This window comes from Rhinatrema bivittatum, chromosome 19 (genome assembly GCF_901001135.1).
Source record: "Rhinatrema bivittatum chromosome 19, aRhiBiv1.1, whole genome shotgun sequence".
Taxonomy (NCBI): domain Eukaryota; kingdom Metazoa; phylum Chordata; class Amphibia; order Gymnophiona; family Rhinatrematidae; genus Rhinatrema; species Rhinatrema bivittatum.
The window spans coordinates 35625913-35650110 of record NC_042633.1 but is presented as its reverse complement, the minus strand read 5'-3'; the positions used below and the strand labels follow the sequence as shown (position 1 = coordinate 35650110).

The 24198-nt window shown below is 44.6% G+C and overlaps 1 protein-coding gene across 1 annotated transcript; it reads right to left on the bottom strand.

Annotated features, from left to right (window-relative positions):
• Positions 1-164: 164 nt before the first annotated feature.
• Positions 165-24067, bottom strand: LOC115080502 (major histocompatibility complex class I-related gene protein-like). The gene is made up of 7 exons (XM_029584700.1): positions 23886-24067; positions 13911-14174; positions 10158-10433; positions 9487-9759; positions 4489-4596; positions 2984-3034; positions 165-2076 (listed from the first exon to the last, which is right to left on the bottom strand). The coding sequence occupies exons 1-7, from the start codon at positions 24025-24027 to the stop codon at positions 2069-2071; spliced, it is 1122 nt and encodes a 373-aa protein (XP_029440560.1). The 5' UTR covers positions 24028-24067; the 3' UTR covers positions 165-2068.
• Positions 24068-24198: the final 131 nt, after the last annotated feature.

The following is a 24198-nucleotide window of genomic DNA, read 5'->3' as shown; positions in this document are numbered from 1 at the left end:
AAGGAGAAGGGAGAAACTAACATGAAAGGTGGAGGGAAGGGGAGCAAACTGGCACTAGAGCAGGGCAATTCTTGTTCCCCTCCCCACCCCCAGGATCAAACACTTTACATTTCTGTTTATTTCTATTTATTATAAAATAATTATGCAGTGCAGGAGTCCTTATAGAAAAAGTGTACAAAGTTTTATTTGTGAACAATCTTACAAGTTCCTCCACATTTGTAACAAACATAAATGTCAATACACATCAATACATTTAACAAAATAAACTTGCTTTATATCCCAGCAAGAGGTTACAGATATAAAACGAATCCAGCCCAGGCAAGGAATGCATTACACCCTTCCCTTTTAACCCTGCTAGAAAGAAATCGGTCTTTTCCCTTTAAACCCTCTTAATGTACTGGAAAAGATTCAAGTTTTTGAGAACATGGATAATATTTAGCAGCAAAATCCTGCCTTTCTGTAACTGAGGGAATTCTCTCTCTCCATTGCTAGAGTCATCCAGATAAGATTCAACCAGGTTTCTTTCTATTGATGGTTATGCAGTTTTGTTCCAATCTCCTACAACATTTCTTGCAGCAGCTCAGAGCTGCGTTAACTGGGATTTATTAAAAAAAGCACCAACGGGTGTTTGAAATGTGCTCTTCACTTCAGTAAACTCAAATTTTAGGACAAGACCACTGTAGGTGAAGTAAAGTACCCTCCCCCTCTCACATCTGCAAGATCTCCCTGTTACCACTTTACATAACCTCTGGGGGGGGGGGGGGGGAGTTTAGCACCATCCATAATTAATTTTGTTATTCGCCTTCTTGAGCCTGTCCTGAAGAAATTACAGGAGACTTCTGGACAGCAGCCGGAGCTGTCCAAAACTTGTGATGGAAGGTTGGAGGGTCACAGTAAGCAGAAGGAAAGGATCAAACCTCAGGCTAAATTTCAGTTCCAGGAGCACTTGAAAAAAATTGCTTAAACTATGAAGATCTCTCTGAGAATGAAAAAATAAGAGGACAAATGACTAATGGAAGATTAATGTGACCACTAGGCAATTAGGCCCCAATTTGGGAAACTTTGGGAAAGGGATCAGGGTAACATAAGTCTTATGTGCTTCTTTTACGACATGAGAAACTGTGCACGTGATACTCCCTTAGGTTCATGCAATTCAGGGACTTATTTACTTTCATCTATAAAAAGAAGAGGTAACTAATGTACAAACTGAGACAGAGAGCAGTGCTTCTCCTGAGCATTTCGCCAGAGAAATGCTGCGACTCTGTACCTCCCAAGGGTACCTGTATTGCTTACTGATATGCAATACAAAATGGATATTTGTTTCTACAAAATTTTGGTAGGTATCCTTGTGTCCGTGGAGAAGCGCCTTAAGCGCATTTGACGCTTAACATAACTTAAGGGCGTTCCGGGGACATTTCTGGGATGAGTTAAGTTAGCAGGATAAGTTCTTTGAAACCCATATCCCTGGGAATTTAACTTTAAAATCAGTCCGCAGGGAGGGGAATTTCTAGAGCTATCAGAGTACGGACTGGATGGCCCTAAGTGCATGGAAACAGACGTGCACAGGGCTCGTCTGCGCACACTTTCACCTGCAGTAGTGAGAGGCATTCCTAGGGATGGGGGTGGGGAAATGTTTGCATTTATGTACATCATTTTGAATTTTTAAAAGGATGCGCACAGTTGCAAAATTACCCCCGAAAGGGAAACAAACTCTGCAAACTGAATTTAGCTTCATCCCCCTGAGGGTTAAAGGCCATTTCTGTTTATTGGAAATCATTTTATTATTCTTCATCAGATAACAAACAAGCTTATCACTTAAACAGTCAGATATTCACAAGCTGCAGGGAGAGAAATAAAGAATGGAGCAGCAACATAACAGACGGTAGAGCACTGTAATATACCCCCCCCCCCCACCCCCCATTCAGCACAGCTTCTCACAAGAATCTCTAAGCATGGCATGGAGCGAGGGTGCAGAGAGGGCTCCAGGAAAACATCCCTCAGCCCAAGCCATTTCTTCCACAAAGGAGGAAGTTAGCAGCAGTAAGCTCGTCCAGGGCCAGGAGGCTTCTTAAATTGCTATAAGGAGAGAGAGAGAGAGGCCAAGAGTTACACACTATTCCATGTCCTGAACCCATGCTTGTGCTCTTATTCCCCTTCCCATTTAAGTCATCCACTGGAGGAGTAAGGGAAGGAGAGGGAGTGAGGCATAAAAGGGGGATTGCCCTTGGAAATCTTTACCCTGCAGGTGTGAATAATACACGAGGACTTCAAAATAATATCACCTGCATGTACCTGAACTCACAGAAGGGGAAAGGCCATTTCTAAGGGCCCACTGTTTACCTCCGGAGAATCCCTTTGTAAATTGCCCCTTTTACTGTGCATTCGCCCTCTTCCTCTGACACCAAACTACCCTGTGGTCACAGCTCATGTAATTGAACTCCAGCGTGGCTGAGAACCTGCAGAGATGCCGGGTCATGTTCCACACCCAGAAGCAGCGTATTTCTGGGGCTCCTCACATCTAAGCAGCAACATGCCTAGCCTAGCAACATATCACACGGGACTAGTGATGTGTGTTTGCAACTGTGACATGTCTAACCTGGCAAAAGATTACATGGGAGTAATGACGTGTGTGTGCAGCAGCGACATATCTAACCTGGCAATATATTACACGGGAGCAGTGATGTGTATGTGCAGCAATGACACACCTAACCTGGTAATATATTACATGGGAGCAGTGATGTGTATGTGCAGCAGCGACACGCCTAACCTGGTAATATATTACATGGGAGCAGTGATGTGTATGTGCAGCAGCGACACGCCTAGCCTGGGATCAGTGATGTGTATGTGACAAGGGGAAAGCTTGCTCCCTCCCTGGGAGTAAATGCTTCTAAGCTGGTGGAGCAGGTGCAGAATCACCCAGAAATGTGAGGGACCTGACACCTGACTCACACCCATTACGATCACACCCTGAGCACAGACTCACACATGGAACTGTCTCCAGATGAGCTGAAAGATTCGTCCTTTCGATCGGATGCTGGAAGAAAGAAAACACAATGTTACAGTTTTCAAAAGCTGCAGGCAGAGGCATTGCCAGGTATTTAAGAGACTCAGGGCTCGTGTCCATACGCCCCCACTCTGCCCCTTGACCCTGAGATTTTGATAATCAACTCAACAATCACACTCATTTCCTTTCTCCTGTAAACCACAGCACATGAATGTAATTTATAGGGGGTAATATGTAAACTCAGAACGTTGTCTGCATCCACAGACCTGCAAGCACATTGAAACTTTGGTATCAGCCGGTGTTCCTGGCACTTCTATGTGGGCCTGCTTTATTACTTGTTTACAGTCAGCTCTGGAAAGCACAGCTGGGGATTTCTAAAGGAAAAGCCTTTGTGTTGTCTGCCAGCTCTCTCCCTCTCCCCCCCTTTCACATATACCCTCCCCCTCCAGCTCTCTCTCACATGCCCACCCCAGGTCTTGTGCCCCATATTTGCACACATGTACCCCACTCCCCTATGGATCTTATGCACTGCATCCCTTTGTTTCTCCCTACCCTAGCCCCCCTCCTCTCATACCTCCTATAGAACGAGTGGCAACATGGACCTGCTTCCAGCTCTGAATTGTATTACCCAGACTGTAAATATTTGTGCTGATAGCTTTCCAGATATTCACCCTCCCCATAAATCATTCATTGCTTCTGACTTGTGTGGGGCCTTCACTCTGCCCCACTCTTCCCTCAGTCCTGGGATTACAGACAGCTGCAGACCCTCCCCTCCTATTTCTCTTTACCTGCTGCTTGTTGACACAGGGTCAGGAGGGGAGGGGGTGAGGCTGAAGCAGACACAGCAGAGCAGAAAACAATTGTTCTGCTCCTTTCTCTAGTCCTGCCCTTTCCATTCCCTTTACAGTGCCAGGGAGGGGAGAGGCTGGAACAGGAAGCAGAAGGCTGTTTTCTGCTGCCTGAGATTCGAGGTAGTATCCAATAGTTGGATCACGTTTGGTTTTTATATTTGTTGTTTTTATTTTCTGGTTTGTTATTTATTGGATATCGATTTGTACCAGGAATGTATAATCTATACATCACCTGGAATTGCTTTCAGATACGCAATAAAGAAATGTAAGCTATAAATTAATAAATAAATGAGCTGTGTGTGCAGGTTTTGATGCACAATAAACACATTATAAAATGCTCTGGAGTTACTGAGAAAACCTTGGAGAAGCATTTATTCCACAAGCTGCACCAGGAGAGGGTGAATAGGGGACCTCGGAGAATTAGAAATTTCTGCTGTAGCCCCCATGTGTGTGAGGAGGAGGCAATGTGAGATGGCAGAACAAGGAGGGACACCTGTCCCTGTCCCCCTCCCAAGACAGCAAGGTAAGAGATACCTTGGATCCCTCCCATAGAGAGAGCAAGGCGAGAGAGATCTCAGATACCCCCACAGAAAGTGAGGCCCCAGAGTCCAGCTGCTCCCCTCAGCCTCTTACCTTGCCGTTTCTTCTTCCAGGTGACAACTCCAAGCACCCCTGCCATCACCAGCAGCACCGCAACGATCGCTCCAATGATGATGCCAATTGGTGGCGAAGCTTTTGGCTCTAACAGAGGAGGAGAAACGAGAAAGTTCATCACAGATCCATAGCTCTGACTGCACCCAACCCATCACCCCTTTCCTTCGACCTGTCAACTTATAGACCTAAAGCACCAACCTCCCCCAACACTCCTGAGATCTCTGAACCCCCAGGAGAGATGCTTTTATAACTTGGACCTCCTGTGAAGCATTTTCCTACTTCTATGATGATTCTGAAATTACAAAGATAGAATAGAGGAAGGTGGAGGAGTTAATCTTATCAATTATCAGATTTCTGAACTTACTGATGAGCCTCTTGTTTCTTCTAATATGATGCCACCATGTTCTGGAGAACCTTCACATACTGATGGGAGATTTCTAAGTGCTTTATAATACGCTCTGATGGTGCGTGCTGAGTAAGTTTTATTATATATGAGGTTAGAAAGGCTCTTCACCTGCTCCTCTCATCAAATATTCAGAATGTATTTCTTTTATATTGTATCTAGTTTTGGATATCATTCCAGATAATTAAAAGCTAGTTTCTATCTCTTGGTCTTTTTGTCTGTAATGCTCAAAGGTATCTTTGATGTAAACATTTTTCAAAGTGTCAGTTTTCTACACAAGGATTTCAAGATCTTATTTCAACTGTGACAAAAGTTAAATGAAAGTTTAGTGAACATTATGCTATGAATTTAAGTCCCAGATTCAATATTAAAATGTTTAGAGACTGAGAATGAAACATAGAAGAAGGCAAAGAAAGAGGCTGGCAAGAAATGTTTGAAAAAGGATGATTAGAGCATGTACCGATTTCAAACTGAATTGAAAACGAGACTTGGCAACAGACCGAACAGGCACCAAGTGAAACGAATGTGGCTGAAGATGGTTTCCTATCTTTGCTGCTCTGAATAAATCTCAAGGTCAACTTTTGATCATGTGGGGGTGAGGGAGTATTTTTGCCTGAAGTAGCATTCGCACAAAGTCATTTCTATGTTGCACTGATGAGAACGAGATCAGAAGATAAATCTGAAAGCATTTGTTGGTGAGGAGGAGAATCGAGACAGATTCTGAATGAGAACGGTGGTCTAGCATGAAGAGAAATATTATTTATTTAGTGTTTTTCTATACCGGCATTCAAGATAGGAATCACATCATGCTGGTTTACATTTAACAGGGGGTGTAAAATGAAAACAAAACAGTAACTGGTGAAGAGAAACTATGAAGTTACAATAAAACAAGGATGTTCAAAACTGGGTGAAGAAGGAAAGGCTAAAGGAATTTAACAGAAAGAGCAATTATTTACAATGTTCTAGGAATGTCTGACTATGTTTGTCATTAAATTGAGATTCAGTTGGGGCCTGGAAAGGCTTGATTAAACAGCCATAAATATAAATGTGATGATAGAGTGAAGAAATTGTGTTATTTCCATGAAATTGGATTATTGAATATAATAACAATTGGAATAAAAAAATGCAAAAGTATATTTTAATAAATTGAAACACATCATTCCTGAGGGTATTTACACTTGTAAAATATAAGAGATAGGAAGCAGACAATAGAGACAAAATCCCCAGATTTTTACATCATCTAGAAACAACAGATCTATAACCAGAGGCCTGGAATGGCCAGTGGCTAAAGCCAAAAAACCCTACTAGTTGCAGTTCTTACCGGACGTTAAGAAGCATCTGACGAGGATGCTGCAGATTTTCGACTCATATGGAAGTTTCTCTGGCTTCAAAATAAACAAAGACAAATCTGAGGCGCTTGATTTGTCTGGCCAGTTACAAACTAATTGGCTGGATTTTCCACTAAAATGGGTGTGTCAGCAACTCAAATATCTGGGAATCTATATGCATAGTGACATTCAGTCTTGGTATAGATGTAATGTTGACCCCATTATAAAGGTTTTTAAATCCAAATTGCAGAATTGGATGCATCTTCTGTTAAATATGTGCTATGTCATAATACGGCTTGCCCTATGACATCATGTTTTATGTAAACCGATGTGATATACCAAATCGAATGTCGGTATAGAAAAGCAAATAAATAAATAAATAAATAAATATTCAGGGGAGAATAGCATTGATAAAAATGATGCTTTTACCGAAGCTTCTATATGTTCTACAAATGGTGCCTATTACACTTAAGAAAAGTTATTTGGCCCTTATTTTTAAAGAGTGCTCCCAGTTTATTTGGCGAGGGAAACGGGCACTGATTGCGATTAATGAAAATGACGGCTCCTACAGCAGAGGGAGGTTGGGGGGTTTCCTGATTTTAAGCTTTATAATATGGGGTGTCTATTAAGGTCACTGGGTGATTGGCTTTGTGGATCAAATGTGTATTCTGATGTTCAAATGGAAAGCTTATTAGTCCAATCCTTGGATCTCAGGTATGTTCTACATATGCCAATTGAGAAACTCCCTAATATGGTCCAATCACACATATTGATCCATGCTATGCACGCCTTATGGCAGTTTTTATGGTTTAATCTCTCTCTTCCCTGGGGAGTACGTCTCTGGATGCCAATATGTGGTAATCCAGATTCTATACCGGGCCAACAATTTAAATGTTTTTGGGAGTTAGCTGGGAATGGCACGTTCCAATTCTTTCTGAACCTACAAACGAATGAAGTCTATGCCCTTTCTCATTGCCAGCAGAATTTAGGATTTCTGGCCTACCATCAAATTACCAGTTATATTAAATCCTTACTGGTTAAATATTCTGGCCCTCTGATGTCCAAAGCGTTTCAGAATTTATTACTACTTTACAAAAGGGGAACGTATAAGTTATCTACGATGGTCCAAGAAAACAAAGAGGTAGGCGATCTATGATACCGTCAGGTGAACACAAAAGGAATAGATGCCGTAATCTTTTTCAAGTACTTTATTAATGCAGAGACGTTCCAGATAAATTGCCCGACTCTGGCCGAGTTTCGCGGCTTTCTAGCCGCTGCCTCAGGGGCTACAAATAAACAATCAGCTCACCAGCCTAAGCCCCCATCTTGCCTCTTTGATATTTAACCCAAAGTAGCCTAGTGGTCAGAGCAATGGACACTGAACTAGAAGAAGCCAGGGTTCAGTTCCCACGCAGAGACTGCATACTTGTACTTGTGGCCTGGTTTGGCCACTGTTGGAAACAGGATGCTGGGCTTGATGGACCCTTGGTCTGACCCAGTATGGCAATTTCTTATGTTCTTACGTTAACAAATAAATGGGGGAATAACCTTTAGCTCTGAAATTCATTGCCGGAGGATGTGGTTAGGGAAGTTAGCTTAGCTGGGTTTAAAAAAGGTTTGGCTAAGTTCCTGGAGGAGAAGTCCACAAACTGCTATTAATCAAGCTGACTTAGATAATAACTTTTAAACAACGGTGTTGGCGTACATGTACATGTGTATGCTGGCTCGTGCCAATGGACGCAGCCATTTTATATGCGTGTATGATTATAAAATCGTCTGTATGCACATAGATGTGCACGCAATTTTGTATGGACGCGTGCTTGTGCGCACAAATGCCAGCTCTACCTCATAAGTGGGGGGATTTTATTAGATACGAGCACTAACGCAATTACCAGTTTCCTCAGTCCATTCCCAGTTCACCCAGGTAAAGGCTCCCAACTTCCTGACCCCTCTAATTAACCTTCCTCCCTTTTACCCTATTAGCCCCAACCCTTCAAACCCCGCTGACTAATCCCGGTTTTTTAATTTTAAAACGTACACACCATCCACAGCAGAAGTAAAGTTACGCCGTAGGGGACCCTGGCTCCTGCTTACTTACGCACCCATTTCAAGTGACCTTCCCAGAATGCCCACGCCCCCACCCTTTTAACTTTTTGATTTGTGCACGTAGCGGGTGATACACGCGTACTCCGGCACTTCTTAAGATCCGCCTGGCACATGCCAGCCCGAGACACACACGTACCTCCCGGCTTTGGCATTTCAAATGTACCTATTAGGGAATAGGCACTGGCATTAATGGCATGGGATCTATTTAATGTTTCGGGTACTTGCCAGGATCTTATGGCCTGGATTGGCCACTGTTGGAAACAGGATGCTGGGCTTGATGGACCCTTGGTCTGACCCAGTATGGCAGGTTCTTACATTTTCTCACATAAATGATTAAAATCAGGAGCACAAATATTCACGTATAGGAAATTTGCGCCACTTATCCAAGTACATTTTGACTTCTCTGGGTTAAGTGGTGGCTTTGCTGCCACTTAGCCAGATAAGTCTCAAGAACGGCTACTTAACCGGCTGGCAGCTCAGCTTATCCGGTTGTGTTGGGTAGATTTAAGCGTACTTTATATAGTGCGTGCACATTTGCGCACATGATATGAAACACACGTGTATGTGCGTGTGTCCGTATAGCCACATTCTGTATGTGGGCACGTGTGCGTGCTTGTTTGAAGGTTACCCTCCCTTATTGTGAGCCCTCTGGGGATAGGGAAATCCCTCCTGTACCTGAATGGGATCCGCTTTGAAGAGCTTGAAAAGTGGAATATAGATCAGATCAAATAAATAGTGCACTGCCTCCATTGTATGCAGAGCTATCTCATGCATATTCATCGTGGATGTCCTCATAACAGGGCCTGTTTGTGGCATATTTCCCTCCCTTCAGCCTCATCCTTTCCCCTTCCTCATGACAGGACTTTCATTTCAGTGTGGTTTGCGGCCAAGACTATCAGCACCAGTGATTCCTGTTCCTGAGTGGGCCAGCAGCATGGGACTCCTCTGAGTCACATTAACAGTAGCAGTGGCTTTTCTCCTTTGGCAGCCCCTTCCCAAAGCTATTAAGGTTACTTGCACTTAGTGAGTGGTATTCTTGAGGGCTGCTCATACATGGGGAGTTTTCAGGAAAAGTCTGGGTCGAGGGTCAGACTAGCTGATCTCCCCTATCCTCTTGACATGACTTAATCCCAGACTCACCCCAGAGGACACGGAGTGGCTCCTGCAGGCTGCTGTGGTCCACATGGCAGTCATACGTGGCCTCCTCCTGGGGGTCGATGTCAACGGACACTTGGATCTGGTAGGTACCATCATGGTTGGGGAGAATACCTGTGGTCACTGTTCCTTGCATGGTGACCTGCCCGTTCTTCACCCATTTCACTTCAATCTCATGAGGGTAAAACCCGGTCACCTGGCTGTGAAGGGTGGTCCATACCCCATCAGACTTATCCCAGAGTTTCAGTTCAGGTCGGACTGTAGGTAGGAGAGAAAAGGAGTCACAAGGGTCTGCAGACAGGATACGGTGCTCATCTTGAGGATGATCCCAGTCCTATAGCAGAGGGTCTCTACTGGAAGCAGACCCTGAGAAGAACAGCAGAGTCCCAACCTATGAGGACCCCAGAGATTCCTCTGTGAGATGGACATGATAAGCTGGCTGTGACCTCTGATCGAATCTCTTTTCTTTCCTGCAGATTGGGGTTTTCCCCTCTTTCCTGTTTTCTGATCCTCTCTATCCCCCTACTTGGGTGCTGGGAAAGGGGCAAGATTCCGGGCTATGGATGCCCCGGGCCCAGTTCAGTATAGGCAGCAGGGCCGGGGGTTCCCTAGCTGGCTTGTTACTACAGGGTAATGATAGAGTTGGGAATTGTTACCTTTCTTGTCCAGCTCCTTCTCTCCGTACCCAACGCACTTCTGTAGCAAATCAATACAGTCCTGCTCCAGGTAAGCCTTATAGTGCTCAGCGATGCTCCTGTCTGCGTTCCACGTCCGCTCCGTGATCTCCGCTCCCCGCATCGCCCCCACCCAGGTCAGCCTCTCCTTATCCAGCCTGATGAAATCGTGTCCATCATAACCAAACTGCATAAAACCCTGAGTGCTGCCGTCCGGCCCCAGCTCACAGCCGTACATCACCTGAAACGTGTGCAAACCTGAGAGACAGAGAGAGGAAGGGGGGAATTACTGTTCCAGCTCCTGAGACCTCCCCAGCTCCTCCTCCCTCCCTGATGCATCTCAGTAACAACAGAGGGAAACTGAGTACAATCTCCAGCATGGAAGCAGGAAGGGTTTGGGCTTGAAAGATGAAATACTGAACACAGCACTTAATACCCTCCCACTGCACAACGAGATAACGTTGGGTTACAGAGATTCCCCCTGCCAGGTTATAGCTCTCCAAGCCACAGGGGCACCAAAAGCAGGATACAATGCCCAGAGCCCACTCTTAGTCTTTGGATTGCTATGCACAGATTTTATTTTAAGCTTTATTTAAAGACTGAAAATTTCTAATTTTCCCAATATTGAACATCCAGAAGTTGGAACAGCCAATATTGCATAATCACTAAGCATTTATAAAACATCTTTGTGGAAATTTTGCAGGTAGTTAATTAGTGACTATTGTTACAATCCTGTTCACGGAGCCCATCCCACGAGCAGGCCCTCACTCATCATTCTAACGCTGCCGGTCCCCGTTGACGTGGCCTATGCCACCCCGGACCACCGCTGTCACTGCTTCGCAGTCCGACGCCGCTATACGCGGCAGGAGGGGCCGCCGACCGTCTCATGTTCACGGCAGGAAGCTGCTGCCAACTGTGTCTTCTTCGCAGCTAGGAAGTGCCACTGTTACTGCTCCCGTTGCTGGTCCGGTCCTCTGAGCGGCAGGGGGTGCTGTTGCCGACACTGTCTAAGTGGCAGGGAAGTCGCTGTCTTCTTTCTTCACCTATTCAGCAGGGATGCTGCTGCTTGATCCTGCCTCCCTGGGCCCTGCATAAGCACGGGCACGCGCCGCACTTCAGTATTTGAAGTGCCAGCGGCGGGAAAAGCTCCACGGCCCCCAACGATGACATCATCAGCCTGCTCCTTAGTCCAGCCCTATAAAAGGGCTCTCTTCCACTTCCTTGGGGCCTTCATTTGGACTTCACAGTTACCTGTGCTCTTCTTCCGGTCTAGGTTCTCCGTGGCCTTCTCGTGTCTTGATGGCTTCTTGTTTGATGTTCCTGGTCCTGTTCCTCGTTGGAGCTCCTTCATTGTCTCCTCGGTGTCCTGATGTTCCTTATCCTGAAGTTCCGATGTTCCATGTCAGAAGTTCCTGATGTTCCAGTCCTGGTCCTGATGTCCTCATCTCCGGTGCGTCCTGCTTCCAGGTTTCCTGCTTGTCCACCTTTCCTGGCGTGCCACCATCGTGGTCCGTGACCAGCCCATGGGATGCTGTGTAGGGTGCCTCATGGCAGAAGGCCTGTCTTCATGTCTGCAGCACAAGTCTCCGGAAGGCTCCTTGTTTTTAATTCCGAGGTCTGTTCCTGAATCCTAGTTCCGAAGTCTTGAATCCTGAGTCTTAAATCCTGAGACTTGAATTCTGAGTCTTGAATCCTGTTCCTGGTTTTCGGAGTACCTTGGCTTGCTTCCGTCCATGCCCAAGACTCAAGCCAGAACCTGTTCCACTTCAGCATGTTCTGTGACCTCTCCTGAATCTTCAACATGTTTCCAGTTCCAAATCTTCACTTTCTCATCTGGAGTCTGCTTCGCCTTCGGCGTGTTGCGGTGCAGTACTCACCTTGTACTAGTGCCTGAACCCTGAATTCGCGCCTGAGTCTTCCAAGTATCCTTGATCCACGAAACCTCGTCTGAGTCTTCCAAGTTCCTGAGTTCGTCTTGTCTTGTTCCTGCTTTCAGCCTCTGTCTGGCCTCATGCACTCGTCGTTCCCAAGCAGCGGGTCCGGAAGGGCTAGCGAGTGGCCAGAGGGCTACTCTTGAGACCAGCATTGCATTGCTGGGTCTCCCCGGTGCATGCAGGCATGCGGAGGGCTGAGCCTGCCTTGTTCCAGTTCCTGATGTTCCTCGCCTTGATCCTGGTCCCGTCTTGTTCCAGCTCCAGCCCGTACCTGAACGCTCTCACCTCACATGGTGTGTGACTGGGGCTCCTCCCTGAGCGGCACCATGGCCCAAGGGCTCACATCTCTCTGAGCAAGCGACTGCGCCTCCACGCTCGCAACAACTGTGAAGACACAAATGTATGCGAAAGGTGGGAGCAGCTGGAACGAGCAGAACTCAACTCACAGACCAGGTACAAGTTTGCTCCCTGCAGAACTAAGATTAGGTTAGAAGCAAAACTCTCCCACATAACAAAGATTAGGTTAGGAACAGAGCAACTGCAGCATCACAAGAAATAGTTAGGCAGGAAACCCAAATTATAGCATAAAAGCTGAGAGAATCAGGATGAAGATCAGACTCAGTAAGAAGAGCTCCATTTGCCATCCAAAGACCTGAGACTCAATCTCCAGTACTGAGTTCCCTGTGTTCGTGATTCTGTTTTGCACCTGGGAACTTGTCATGGAAAGGTCACTGTAAATATCTTTTGCTGCTGCTACTGCCTTTTATGCATATAACCTTTGATACCTTAACTGAATATAAGGATTTAGAATATAACCTGTGTTTTGTTTATTTGTCAGATGTCATAAGAACTGTTTTTTGCATATATTATGCAGAAAATATAGCTTTTCTTACTTTCACATGAATTTTGGCCAGGTGTTTGTGGAACCAGATTACAAGGCAAAAACTGCCATTCTTTATACCCACTACAACATCACACCAGACACCAGTCTTAGAAGAAAAGGCTTGTATCTGTCTGCCGGTCTTTCTGTTGTGTCTATCTGTGATCACCAAGTGGTGCTCTGAACTATGGAAGGTGCACTGCTCAAAGACAATATGTTCTGTCTGCAAAGCCCTGTTTCTCAGGCTCTCACTTTCTTAGGCACCCCCCCCCCCCCCCACACACACACACACAGGCTCTCACTCTCTCAGGCTCCCACACACACACACACACACACACAGGCTCTCACTCTCTCAGGCTCCCACACACACACACACACACACACAGGCTCTCACTCTCTCAGGCTCCCACACACACACATACAGGCTCTCCCTCTAACACACACACACAGGCTCTCACTCTCTCAGGCTCCCACACACACACACACACATACAGCCTCTCATTCTCTCAGGCTCAAATACATAACCTCTCACTCTCAGGCTAGTTTGCTGAGTGCCCTGTACAGTAGTGAGGGACAAACAACCAATCACTGAACTGCATCTGTGTAAGAGGAAAGACTTTAGCAGCTGGAGGAGGGTTTTAGATAGGGGCATGGACCACCACTCCTGGTGCAGTCCGGGCACAGAGTGGGGGGCAAGAGCAGGAGCATGCACTGAGATAAATGGCTGGTGGCATTGATGGTGACCCCCAAATCATTGCCCTCTTCAGGCAAGCATCTGGGGACCCCTGGACCCTGCCCCCTTCATCAATACACCACAGTGTCAAGCAAGTGCACAGGGAAAGTGAAGCTATATGTATGCGCAGGTTGCAGTGAACTGTGGGCAGGGGACAGGAGCTGAGAGAGGGGATGCGTCACACTCACCCCTGCTCTGGTTGTAGCGATCCATCAGTATCTTCATGCTCACTTTGAAGTTTTCCTGCCAGCCTTTCGCAATCTGGGTCTCTCTCTCCCAGAACTGCGGACCGAAGTTCTCTGCCATCCACTGGGCTCGGGGCAGGTACTCCCGGCTCAGGTTGTCATAGGCGCCGATCGGGCTCTCATCCACATATCCAACAATATAAAACTCCGGGGCACCAGCTATGGGCTCCGACGTCCTTGTTTTAAAATACCTCATAGAGTGAGACCCTGAGACAGAGACACACAGTCCCATTATCATCTTCTTATCATTAATTACCTCTTTATTACATTTAATCCTTTTTCAGTCTTAGGGCAGTGCCAGATCCAGCTCCCTCCACCTCAGGAAGCTAAAGTCCAGCACATCCTCATGACCACCCCAGGCACACGCAAACCATTACACAGTGTCTGTCTCTAATTGTTGCAATGCACCCCTGCCTTGCCCCCAAGAGAAAAGTCCTACTTCCTGCCCACACTGTAGTCTAAACCCCTTCCTCTGACCCCCACTGCAGGTCCCTACCACCAGGGGAAGCCCCTACTTCCTACCCCCTCTGTAGGTCCCTACCCTCACTGCAGATTTCCTCCCCCAGGAGAAGCCCCCTTTCCCTCTCCCCTCCATCCTTTCTCCCCGGAGCATCTGGTGGCTGTCGCTGCTCCACCTGCCCTGATGGCCACCGCTGTTCCTCCCAAACGTGAAACACCCCCCCCCCCCTCCTCCTAGTGGCAGCAACAGCTGCTGAATTTTGCCCCACTGTTTGCTGAGGAAAGTCTCCTTCAATGTAATGCCAGACCCAAATTCTGACAGACCTGACCCAAATGCGGAATATTAACAAAGCTCTAACCTAAGACCTCAGGGACTGACTGACTGCTGGATACAGCACAAATGAAAAGATTTGAAAAGATTTAAAGTGCATCTGCCCTTAGAAGTGACTCCCCTCTTATTTATTTATCTCCTACAAATTTGAGATGGGAACTCCAATTGTGTCCCCGTTCATGAGTTAATATTTGGGAGCTTTGGCTGGGGGAAAGCTGGGGGTCTGCTTGATCTGGACTCGTAGGAAGAGAAATGTTTAAATGGCCTCTGCGTGGCATCAAGAACAGTGCTGAGCTGTGGGTTTTATTGTGTTTTATTGAAATGTTTCACCCTGAAGTTAACAAGGGGTTCTGGTGTGGGTTTCCCTTTAGGAGAGATCTGAAATGATCCTTTGAGGGAGGGCCTAGGACAGTATAAAACCCGGGTCTATTTGGTGGGTATTGCTCCCTCTTGATTGTAGTGCTAGGACCTCCAGGAGCCTGGTAGGCCCCGGGTCCTCTCCAATATGAAGTGGGCCCTGCAGGGGGTTCTTCCCCTCAAAGGGAAAGGTCCGAGACTGAAGAACTGGAGAAGTGGGGTTCCCTTCCCCAGAGGAAATGGCCAGGAGCTGGAGAGAAGGGGGTTTTCCAATAGGAGGAATGCCCCAAGGAAGACTAGAGTGTGGAGGAGGCTGGGGAAGCCTGCACACTGCTGGAAGGATGGACCCAGGGCCTGTGAGGAGAGGCACCTGGGGATCTGTAAACAGAAGATGGGGGAATGGAACTGGGGGGGGGGGGGGTGAGTGGCCCTAAGAATGATAGGAGCCCCATGTGCCACATAGGAATTTGTGTGGAGGAGGTAGAGGAAATTTAGGGATGTGATTCACATGTCCCTTTGAGAAGGTGTGAACTGGTATGTTGGATAGTGGTGCACTGTGTAATTGGTTCTGGGAAGTGAGCCACACATTCCCCTAAGAAATTGATGGATGAAATACATTGTGAGTATTGGGGAACAAGGGGGAGTTGTGGCAGATGGAACTTTCAAACATGGGGTGCTTGTTAATCTCATTTATATCCTGTGTCTGGACTGAGTATCCTGTGGCCTTGGATTTATTCAGCATTATCGTTCTACCCTCTGAATTATATCCGTGGTTGCTGGCTGGTAACCCCGGGAAATAAAAGTTAAGTGTTTGATTATACCTTGGAGTGGTGTGAGTTTGTGGAGTCAGCTAGCAGCAAAATAGGAGTCTAAGAGGGATAGGGCTCAGAAAGGGGAGATTCATGAAGAGGGCTTCCTGACCGGTTCAAGATGACTCACCTACCCATTGCCTCTTGCCCAGGTCCACTTCATCATTTGCTTAACCCAAAAAAAAAGAGAGGTTGACTCCTAGTACAAAACAATGTCAGATCTTCTTGTGATTTTATGTGCCTGAGTGAGGTTACAAATGGACTAAAGCAATCCATCACATTTACATTCATAATTGATAAAATGAACATTACAATACATATACAATACATACATCTTTATTTTTTTTTTAAATTTCTATTCCCTCCCATAGGCCTGTTGACATAGCATTGCTTTCAATTCGTTCCTAAATTTCAAATGGTTTGTTTCTCCCCTCAACTTGCTTGGTACTGCCCTCCACATAGAGGGACCTGACTAGGAGAATTAATCTATCCCTAGATTCCTGCATCTTATAGTCTTTACATTTTGGGTTGTTGAACATAATTGCCTGGATGGGGAATACGCTTCCAGCAGATCCATAACCTCAGGGTACACAGATCTGTGCACTAACTTAAGGATCTTAAATTTAATTTGATACTCAGGCCCGGTACTTCCAGTGGGCGAACTAGGTGGTTGCTTAGCATGCCAGGAAAATCCCACCAGCACTGGCCAAGCCCATCCTGCCATTGGCAGAAAAAGAGAGAAAGGCCCAGCACTGCTGACAGAGCTCATCCCACTGGCGGAGAAGCTCAGGGCCAATGTCACCAAAGAAGGGAGTATTAAACTGGAGCTGCCATCAATAGGTACGTCTTGGGGGAGGTTCTTAAGACTGTAGGTTCATCTAGGGCGCCTAATAGCCTTGCACCGACCTTGTCAATACTCCATTGGGGAGCCAATGGAATTCTATTAGCAAAGGAGTAATCCTATTCCTGTATCCTACTCCTGTTTATTGTTCTGGCAGCAGCTTTCATTACAGGCTAACAAAAGAAGTGTCATACTGAGTGAGAATGACGATCCATCAAGCTCTTTCTCCAGGTCTACCTGGTTCATAATGGTTTATGGACTTTTCCTCTAAGAACGTGTCCAAACCTTTTAAACCCAGCTACTCTAACTGCTTTACCACATCCTCTGACAATAAATTCGAGAATGTAATTATGTGTTGAATGAAATAAATATCTTCTCCCATTTGTTTTAAATGTGCTACTTAGTAACGTCATAGAGTATCCCCTAGTCTTTGTATTTTTTCAAAAAGAAAACAACCGATTCACATTTACCTTTTTCACTGCACTCATGGTTTTATACACCTCTATTACATCCCCCCTCAGCCATCTCTTCCCCAAGCTGATGGCCTTAGCCTTTTTAGCCTTTCCTGATAGGGGCACAGGATACTTCGTCATGCTCATCAGTGCCCCAATAACTGAATGCCAAAACTGGGCAATTGTTGGACAGTCCCACAGACGATGAAAAAAAGTAGCTTGCTCCTGAGAACATTTCCTACAGGTTGCAGAATCTGTATATCCTGCCTTATAAGTCTGGATTGGAGTTACAATTATTCTTTGAATAATATGAAATTGAGTTTCTCTAATTATGACATTTATGGAACATCTGGATATCATTATTAAACTATCTCTAATATCTTTAGTATGAATCAATATCACAACCAAGGTCATTCCGCCAACTCCCAGCTAAAACTTTCAATTGCTATTACTTAGAAATAGCATAAAGATGCCGATATACCATAGATAAAGATAAATGCTCCCTCTTATATAACTAAAGAAAATCTTTGGTGGTAAAGGAGCTGAAACCTTTTTCAGTAAAGAAGATACATAATGTTGAATTTGTAAATAAAGAAAGCGATCCAAATTACTTAGGGCCATCTTTCATTTACAGGCCATCTGCACTGAGAAAATGCGGAATAGTTTGCAATCCCTGCAAATGGAAATCTTGATATCTAGCATGCATGTAGCCAGGGGGAAATTGATATTACCCACCTACATACAAGGAGAACGTTGCAGTTCCTCTCACACAAACCTCCACTCTCTCTGCATTGAAGAGACTATGAGGGAGATGGAAGATCCCGAAAACGCACACCCTGAGGTGTAAAGACAAGAAGAAATTAAGAGGTGTCAGCATATGTGCCTCAGATTCCTTTTCTGTATATAAATTAGTATGCAGGCGCCAATCCCCCAAGGACCCCAACAAAGATGCCATGTTATAGAATTTGGAATTAGGGAAATTCAATCCCCCCTCTTCCTTGGGAAGCATCAAGTTAGCAAAAGATATCCTGGGCTTCTTCCCTTTCCACACAAATTGGGAGAAAATTCTATTAAGACGTTTATGTAATATATAGTACCATTTAAATTAATACTATGCAGCCCTGCATGGAGAATGGGAGATTTAACCAGCCAAGGTTTCTAACATGGGTTTGATATTTATATAATAACCATTGAGAAGGGTCTCAGTATATCTGAATACCCAAATATTTGAGATAATGAAGCTTCAACTTAAGAGGTAAATTAGGCCAATCAACATGCAAGGTGCCCAACAAATCCAATGCCTCTAATTTGTCTAAATTAAGTTTTAGCCAGGAAAAAGATTCATAAACTTCAAATATTGTTAACACTTCTGGCAGAGAGACACGTGAATTGGGAAGACACATCAATATATCATCAGCAAATAGCAGACGTTTTAGACAAGCCAAACCCTTTTCTATGCCAGTGATTGTAGGGTGATGGAGTAAATGGTAAACCAGAGGTTCCAACATCAATACAATGGACTCCCCTGTCTTGTTCCCCTCTTCAAGTTAAACTGCTCAGACAAGACCACATTTACCAATATTTGTACAATGAAATTAGAATATAAAGTAAAAATACAGTCACATATACAACCAGATAAGCGCATAGTTTGTAGGGTTTGCTTAAAAAAAGACCAAGAGAGCCTATCAAAAGCTTTTTCAGCATCAAATCCTACCAAAAGGGGATCCTGAATCGCACCCTTATGGCACTATTCATTAATAATATGTGTACATTCATAACTCGATTTCCTGCCATGTACAAAACCAGCTTGGCCCTTATTAACTAAGGAATGCAAAATATATTTCAGTTAATTATCAAATACTGAGGCATAGATTTTATGTTGAAATCTGTTTATTAAGTATAAATGACAAAAACACTTTATACTCAAAACACATGGTACATATTTTGATCTGATACATACCACATGATCATATCATGATCTAATGTAACATCATTTAACAATAGCCAAACTTATCCCACCGGTCCCCCAACTCCACCCCCCCCTAATATATATCCACCCCCTCCCCTGCTGCTGAGAAGACAAGAAGAAGAAATACCCAACCAAAGTTAAATGATCAATATCATTCAAAATTATGCTCCGAGATCTGTGTGGTAAAGATATTATCTAGGGCATCCAAACATCTAGGGTAGTCTTTTTATTCCTAAAGGATGGGGAAAACTTGCACGAGAGCAGTTCCATGGTCATCAGAGCATGAATACTCTTACGCCACTGGACCATGGAAGGAATATCTGATTGTCTCCAGGCATGAAGAATAGCAGTCACTGCTAGAATAGAAACTTCATTTATCCACGTTTTATGTTTCGCAGTTCCTAGGAATGTGGTAGGGAATATTCCAAATAAAGCCGTCTGAAGGAGATGAGGTATGCGAATATCGAGTATGGAGCCAACATAACGAAAAACTTTCTTCCAAAAGAGCTGAATAGGATCATGTCCCCACAAAGAGTGACCCAAATGAGCTATACCCTTATTGCATTTTAAACATATAGCACCATCAGTAAATTTAGCTAAACAGGTCTGGTGTTGTGAGAAATACAATCGATATAGAATTTTATATTGGGTTTCTCTCATTTGAACATTGCACATAATAGATCAAACTGCAGTAAAACTAGAGATAAAAACTGATAATGGAAATTGAGTCTGCAATTCCTGTTGCCATTTAGCCCAAGGAACATCCAAAGACCAAGTATTAAATTTGATGGCCAAGACTTTATAAAGAATGATATCGAGTGTCTACTAGGCTATAATCTCTCAGCGTAAGACCGCTTTCACTGCTTCCCAATATAGGATAGGCTGGGTCTGGTGCTCCTCATTAAAATGAGCACACTCCCGCCATTTATCTCTCAAATAGTTGTGAAAGTTGATCTCATAATATAAATGTGAAGGCAAGCTCTACCTCTGATTGGCCACTATAGGGGAAATCCCATCAAAATCACACCACACAGGAGCATGATCCGAAATAGCCATGGGGGCCAATCTCAGAGCCAACCACCTTAGAAAAAAGAATCCTTAATTACTAAAAGATAATCCCATAGGCCTGGGATACGTGGGCCGTAATCTTCCGCTAAGGGATGAAGGACTCTCCAGACATCTACTAAGTTAAGGTTATCACATAAAAAAGGAAGGCCCCGGGTGAAATCAGCCCGAGAAGGAGGTCTAGGAGGTTGCTTATCAGTTGCATTTATTAAACACCAAATTAAAATCTCCCCCCAAGACAATAGGTAAATGGGAATAAGATAAAAGAATATTCAATATTTTGGTGAAGAAAGATTGTGAGTAAGCAAGCATAGATTTTAATATCCAAATTCAAAAGTGATATCGGCCTATATGAACTATTTAATGTTGGGTCCCTGACTGCATCACCACATTTCAAATGGAATTGGGCAAGGAAACATTATTGGCCATGGTCTCAAACACAGCTCGCAAGTCCTCCACAAAAGAATCCTTTAAAACCTTGTAATAACTTGCCATCTAACCCATCAGGAAAAAGAAGCCCAAAAATAGGCTACCCTTGAGCTCCAAAAAAAAAAAAAAAAAAGCAATTCCTGAAAAAACCAAGTCCAAACTCGCGGTAAATCAACCAGATTGGCAACATTGAGAGAATGCAGACGGAGAGGACCGCCCCTCTTATATATAGGAAACGCCGCAGCTGGAATATTCAGCCAATCGCAATAAAGATCCACAGTGACATCACCGGGCGCTGGGCAGATCCCAGCAGCAGGGCTTGCAGCTAGCAAAAGTACTAAAGTAGTATCCTGACCAGCTTTCTGGGGTGAATGCTCGTTTCCTCAGGCCTGACAATTGCTGGAAAATACAAGCGAATCATAGATTACATTACAGTGGTACTGGGAAGGGGCTGATGTGTTACTCTGATAAGACGGGCACAGAGAGGAAACAGAATTACTTTTGGTATTCATTTATGTACAAACAAACCTCATATTCTGCTTAAACCGGTGCAACCGTACTGAGCGGATTCCACTTACACCTAGAGCACACCCTAGACCTGACCCAGAATGCATCTGGGAGCTTTAAATAGGCTCAAGGGTGGGAAAATATTTAAAAAGTTAGGCAACACCGGCCAAGCCTTTCAGCCTCCAGGAAGACTGTAAAGAGAAGACTCCCTTTTTATTTTTCTTGACTATTTTGGTGGTTTTTGGTTTATTTTGCTCATTTTTAGGATGGGGGGGGGGGGAGGGTGTATCTGCATGATTTTCTTTCGGCTTTATCTACTTTCCATTCCCAATTTCTTCCTTTCTACCTAACGGGCTGGCATTTCTGTATCTGGCAGCATAGAAGAACTTCCTCCTCTCTGGACCCAATCCGCACTGACATCTCTTCTCTCTTCCAGTAGCACGGCTGGGGCTGCAGCAGCATTTCCTCCCCTGGCAGTCCTTCCAAGCACCAGGCATGACATTTTAGCCACCTGGATGATGGGGCTCTCAGGAGTTTTCCACCAGGAATGGGCTATAAAGACGATACAAGAAAAAGTCCTAAGGACCTTCTATGCAATAAAGAAACCCTTGGTCAGTTTCAACCACCCAGTAAAATTATTCAATAGCATCATTCAACCGATTCTCTTAAATGGGAGTACAATCTGAGGTCAATACTGGATGGAACAAAACCCCAGTATAAACCCTGCACCTCCAGGTCTGAACAAACTTTCTGCATCCATAAAAACTCTTTACTCCCACCCAATAATGGGGCAGCGCAGAACTAGGACGTTTCCCCTTAGAACTCCTCATTCAAAAAAGTATTCAAATTCTGGTGTTCTCAATAACAGCAACCCAAACCTCTTCCTCTGCCAGGCATTCTGTGACCTGCCATACCCTAACAGAACTCACTCCCAGGACATAAAACAACTACAGCCCTTCCAATGAAAAGGTAGCAATGACAATATTACACCAAGCCCTTGAACACTAATACACCTCCTATAGGGGAAACCGGGTATGTCAGATTGTTTACAGAGCCCTACACAGAAACTACACACTAGCAGAATCCCTCACCTAAATCGCACACAGAGAACATGACCAGAATAAGGGACCGTAAATTTGAAACGTGCAAAGTTTGAACCGGAAACCCCATAAAGACAGACTGCAAGCAGTGCAACACTGAGAAGTACCACGCGACTGAACAGACTGCAAGCAGTGCAATGCTGAGAAGTACCACTCAACTGAACACAACACGTGAGAGAGCCATATCCATCGCCAGCCCTACACTATGGAACTCAATACCAATTGGAATAAGAACTCAATCAAGCATCAAAATGTTCAAAAAAGACCTGAAAACCTGGCTGTTTACCAGAGCCTACTCAGATTCACTCAATCAACCAGACCACCAAGTACACACGCAACCCAACAACAAGAAAAATGCTACATCCCTAGATCTACCAAAGAAGGCTTAACAATGGATTACCCAGCCAACCTCATATAGTATATATTACTTCATCAGAAAGACACTTTGAATTGTCAAACCTCCTGCTGTTACAGATCCAAATGTATATCTCACCCAACCTATACACCTTCCCCTCTCCCTCACTTATTAACCCAAGCCTATATGTAACAACAGTATATATGTAATATCTTTACTGTATGTAAGATCTTTACTGCATATGACCCTTACAATTAATAACTATTATATATAATCAACTTACACTACATGATAAGATGCTGTGATGATGTTTATACAAACTGCTCCATGATTCTGTAAACTGTTCTGATGGCGAAACCAAATGACGATATACAAAACACGATAAATAAATAAAGTATAAAGAGAAATGTTCTCCTGTACTGTGCAAAATACAAAGATATCAGAGTGACACAATCTCAAAGCTGACATATTACAATCTCAAAGCTGACATATTACAACCTAAAGCGAAAAGTATTTTGTCTACTTCCTAGTCACTTTTTCTGTTTTCTTCTGGTTTATCTTCATTCCTTTTCCAAGGACTCCTATCCATTTTCTGTTTCGTCTCCCTCCTTCTGTCAACTTCACTTCCTACCCTACCTTTGTCTCTGACATTAATCTTTCCCGTTTCATCTCTGCCTCTTTATCTCCACTTCTCTATCCACTTTCCTCCCAATCATCCCCATCTGCTACCACAATCTCTTTACTTCCCCTTCCCATCTTTTGTTTTACTCCTCCATCTCCCCATTCCATTCCACTGTTCCATCTCTTATCCCCATTGAAAACATGTAAGTTGGTGTCGTTGGTTACTGGGTGGATAGAGTACTTATATCTGCTGTGGGAGACGGGTGGAATCTGTGTTTTGGTAGGCTTTTTGGAATAGCCAGGTTTTCAGGGGTTTTTTGAATGATTGGGTGGAGGGTTCCAATCTTAGTTGGGACAGTGTTAAAGAGTGAGATGGATACTGACCCCAGCCTCTTCCTCCCCTCCCACCCCAATCTTTCATCAGTTCATATCCACTGGTATGAAGCCTGCCCTGTGAATTTACTCACCAACATACGGTATTTAAAGTGATTTTTTTCCTATCTGACTTGGCCTTTTTTTTTTTTTACTATACACGCCTGTTCTTGTCCTTTTATGAGAATAGAACGAGCTGGCACAGGGCACTGACATTTTACAGCAAGAATCTCCTCTCCCTGGGTACTCACCAGTCAAAACTCCCTGAGCACAGAGGCTGCCCAGAAGGAGTGGCAACGATAGTGGATGCATCCTGGGGCAGGTGTCCCCTCTCCGATTACTGGCACTTGATGCAGCAAGCACTACAGAAACCCCTGTACCAGCACTGGGCATCTGCTGCAGCTCTATCAGAAACTACAGGCTGGTCTGGCAGAAGCACTTCTGCTGCTTGACTGGGGAATCAAAGGGGCAATTAGCCAATAAGAGCAATGGGTGTGGATATGAGGAAGCAGCCATTGGCAGAGCCACTCAACCAAGCCTGGGAACAGATTCCAACCTGTCACC

What these genes read in the sequence shown, in the direction of transcription:
- LOC115080502 (XM_029584700.1), bottom strand. Translation starts at nt 24,027, where the DNA reads ATGCCCAGTGCTGGTACAGGGGTTTCTGTAGTGCTTGCTGCATCAAGT. An exon ending in TGCTCAGGGAGTTTTGACTG is followed by an intron (nt 14,175 to 23,885) that starts GTGAGTACCCAG and finishes TCTCTGTCTCAG; the next exon opens with GGTCTCACTCTATGAGGTAT. An exon ending in GAAGGAGCTGGACAAGAAAG is followed by an intron (nt 9,760 to 10,157) that starts GTAACAATTCCC and finishes TCCTACCTACAG; the next exon opens with TCCGACCTGAACTGAAACTC.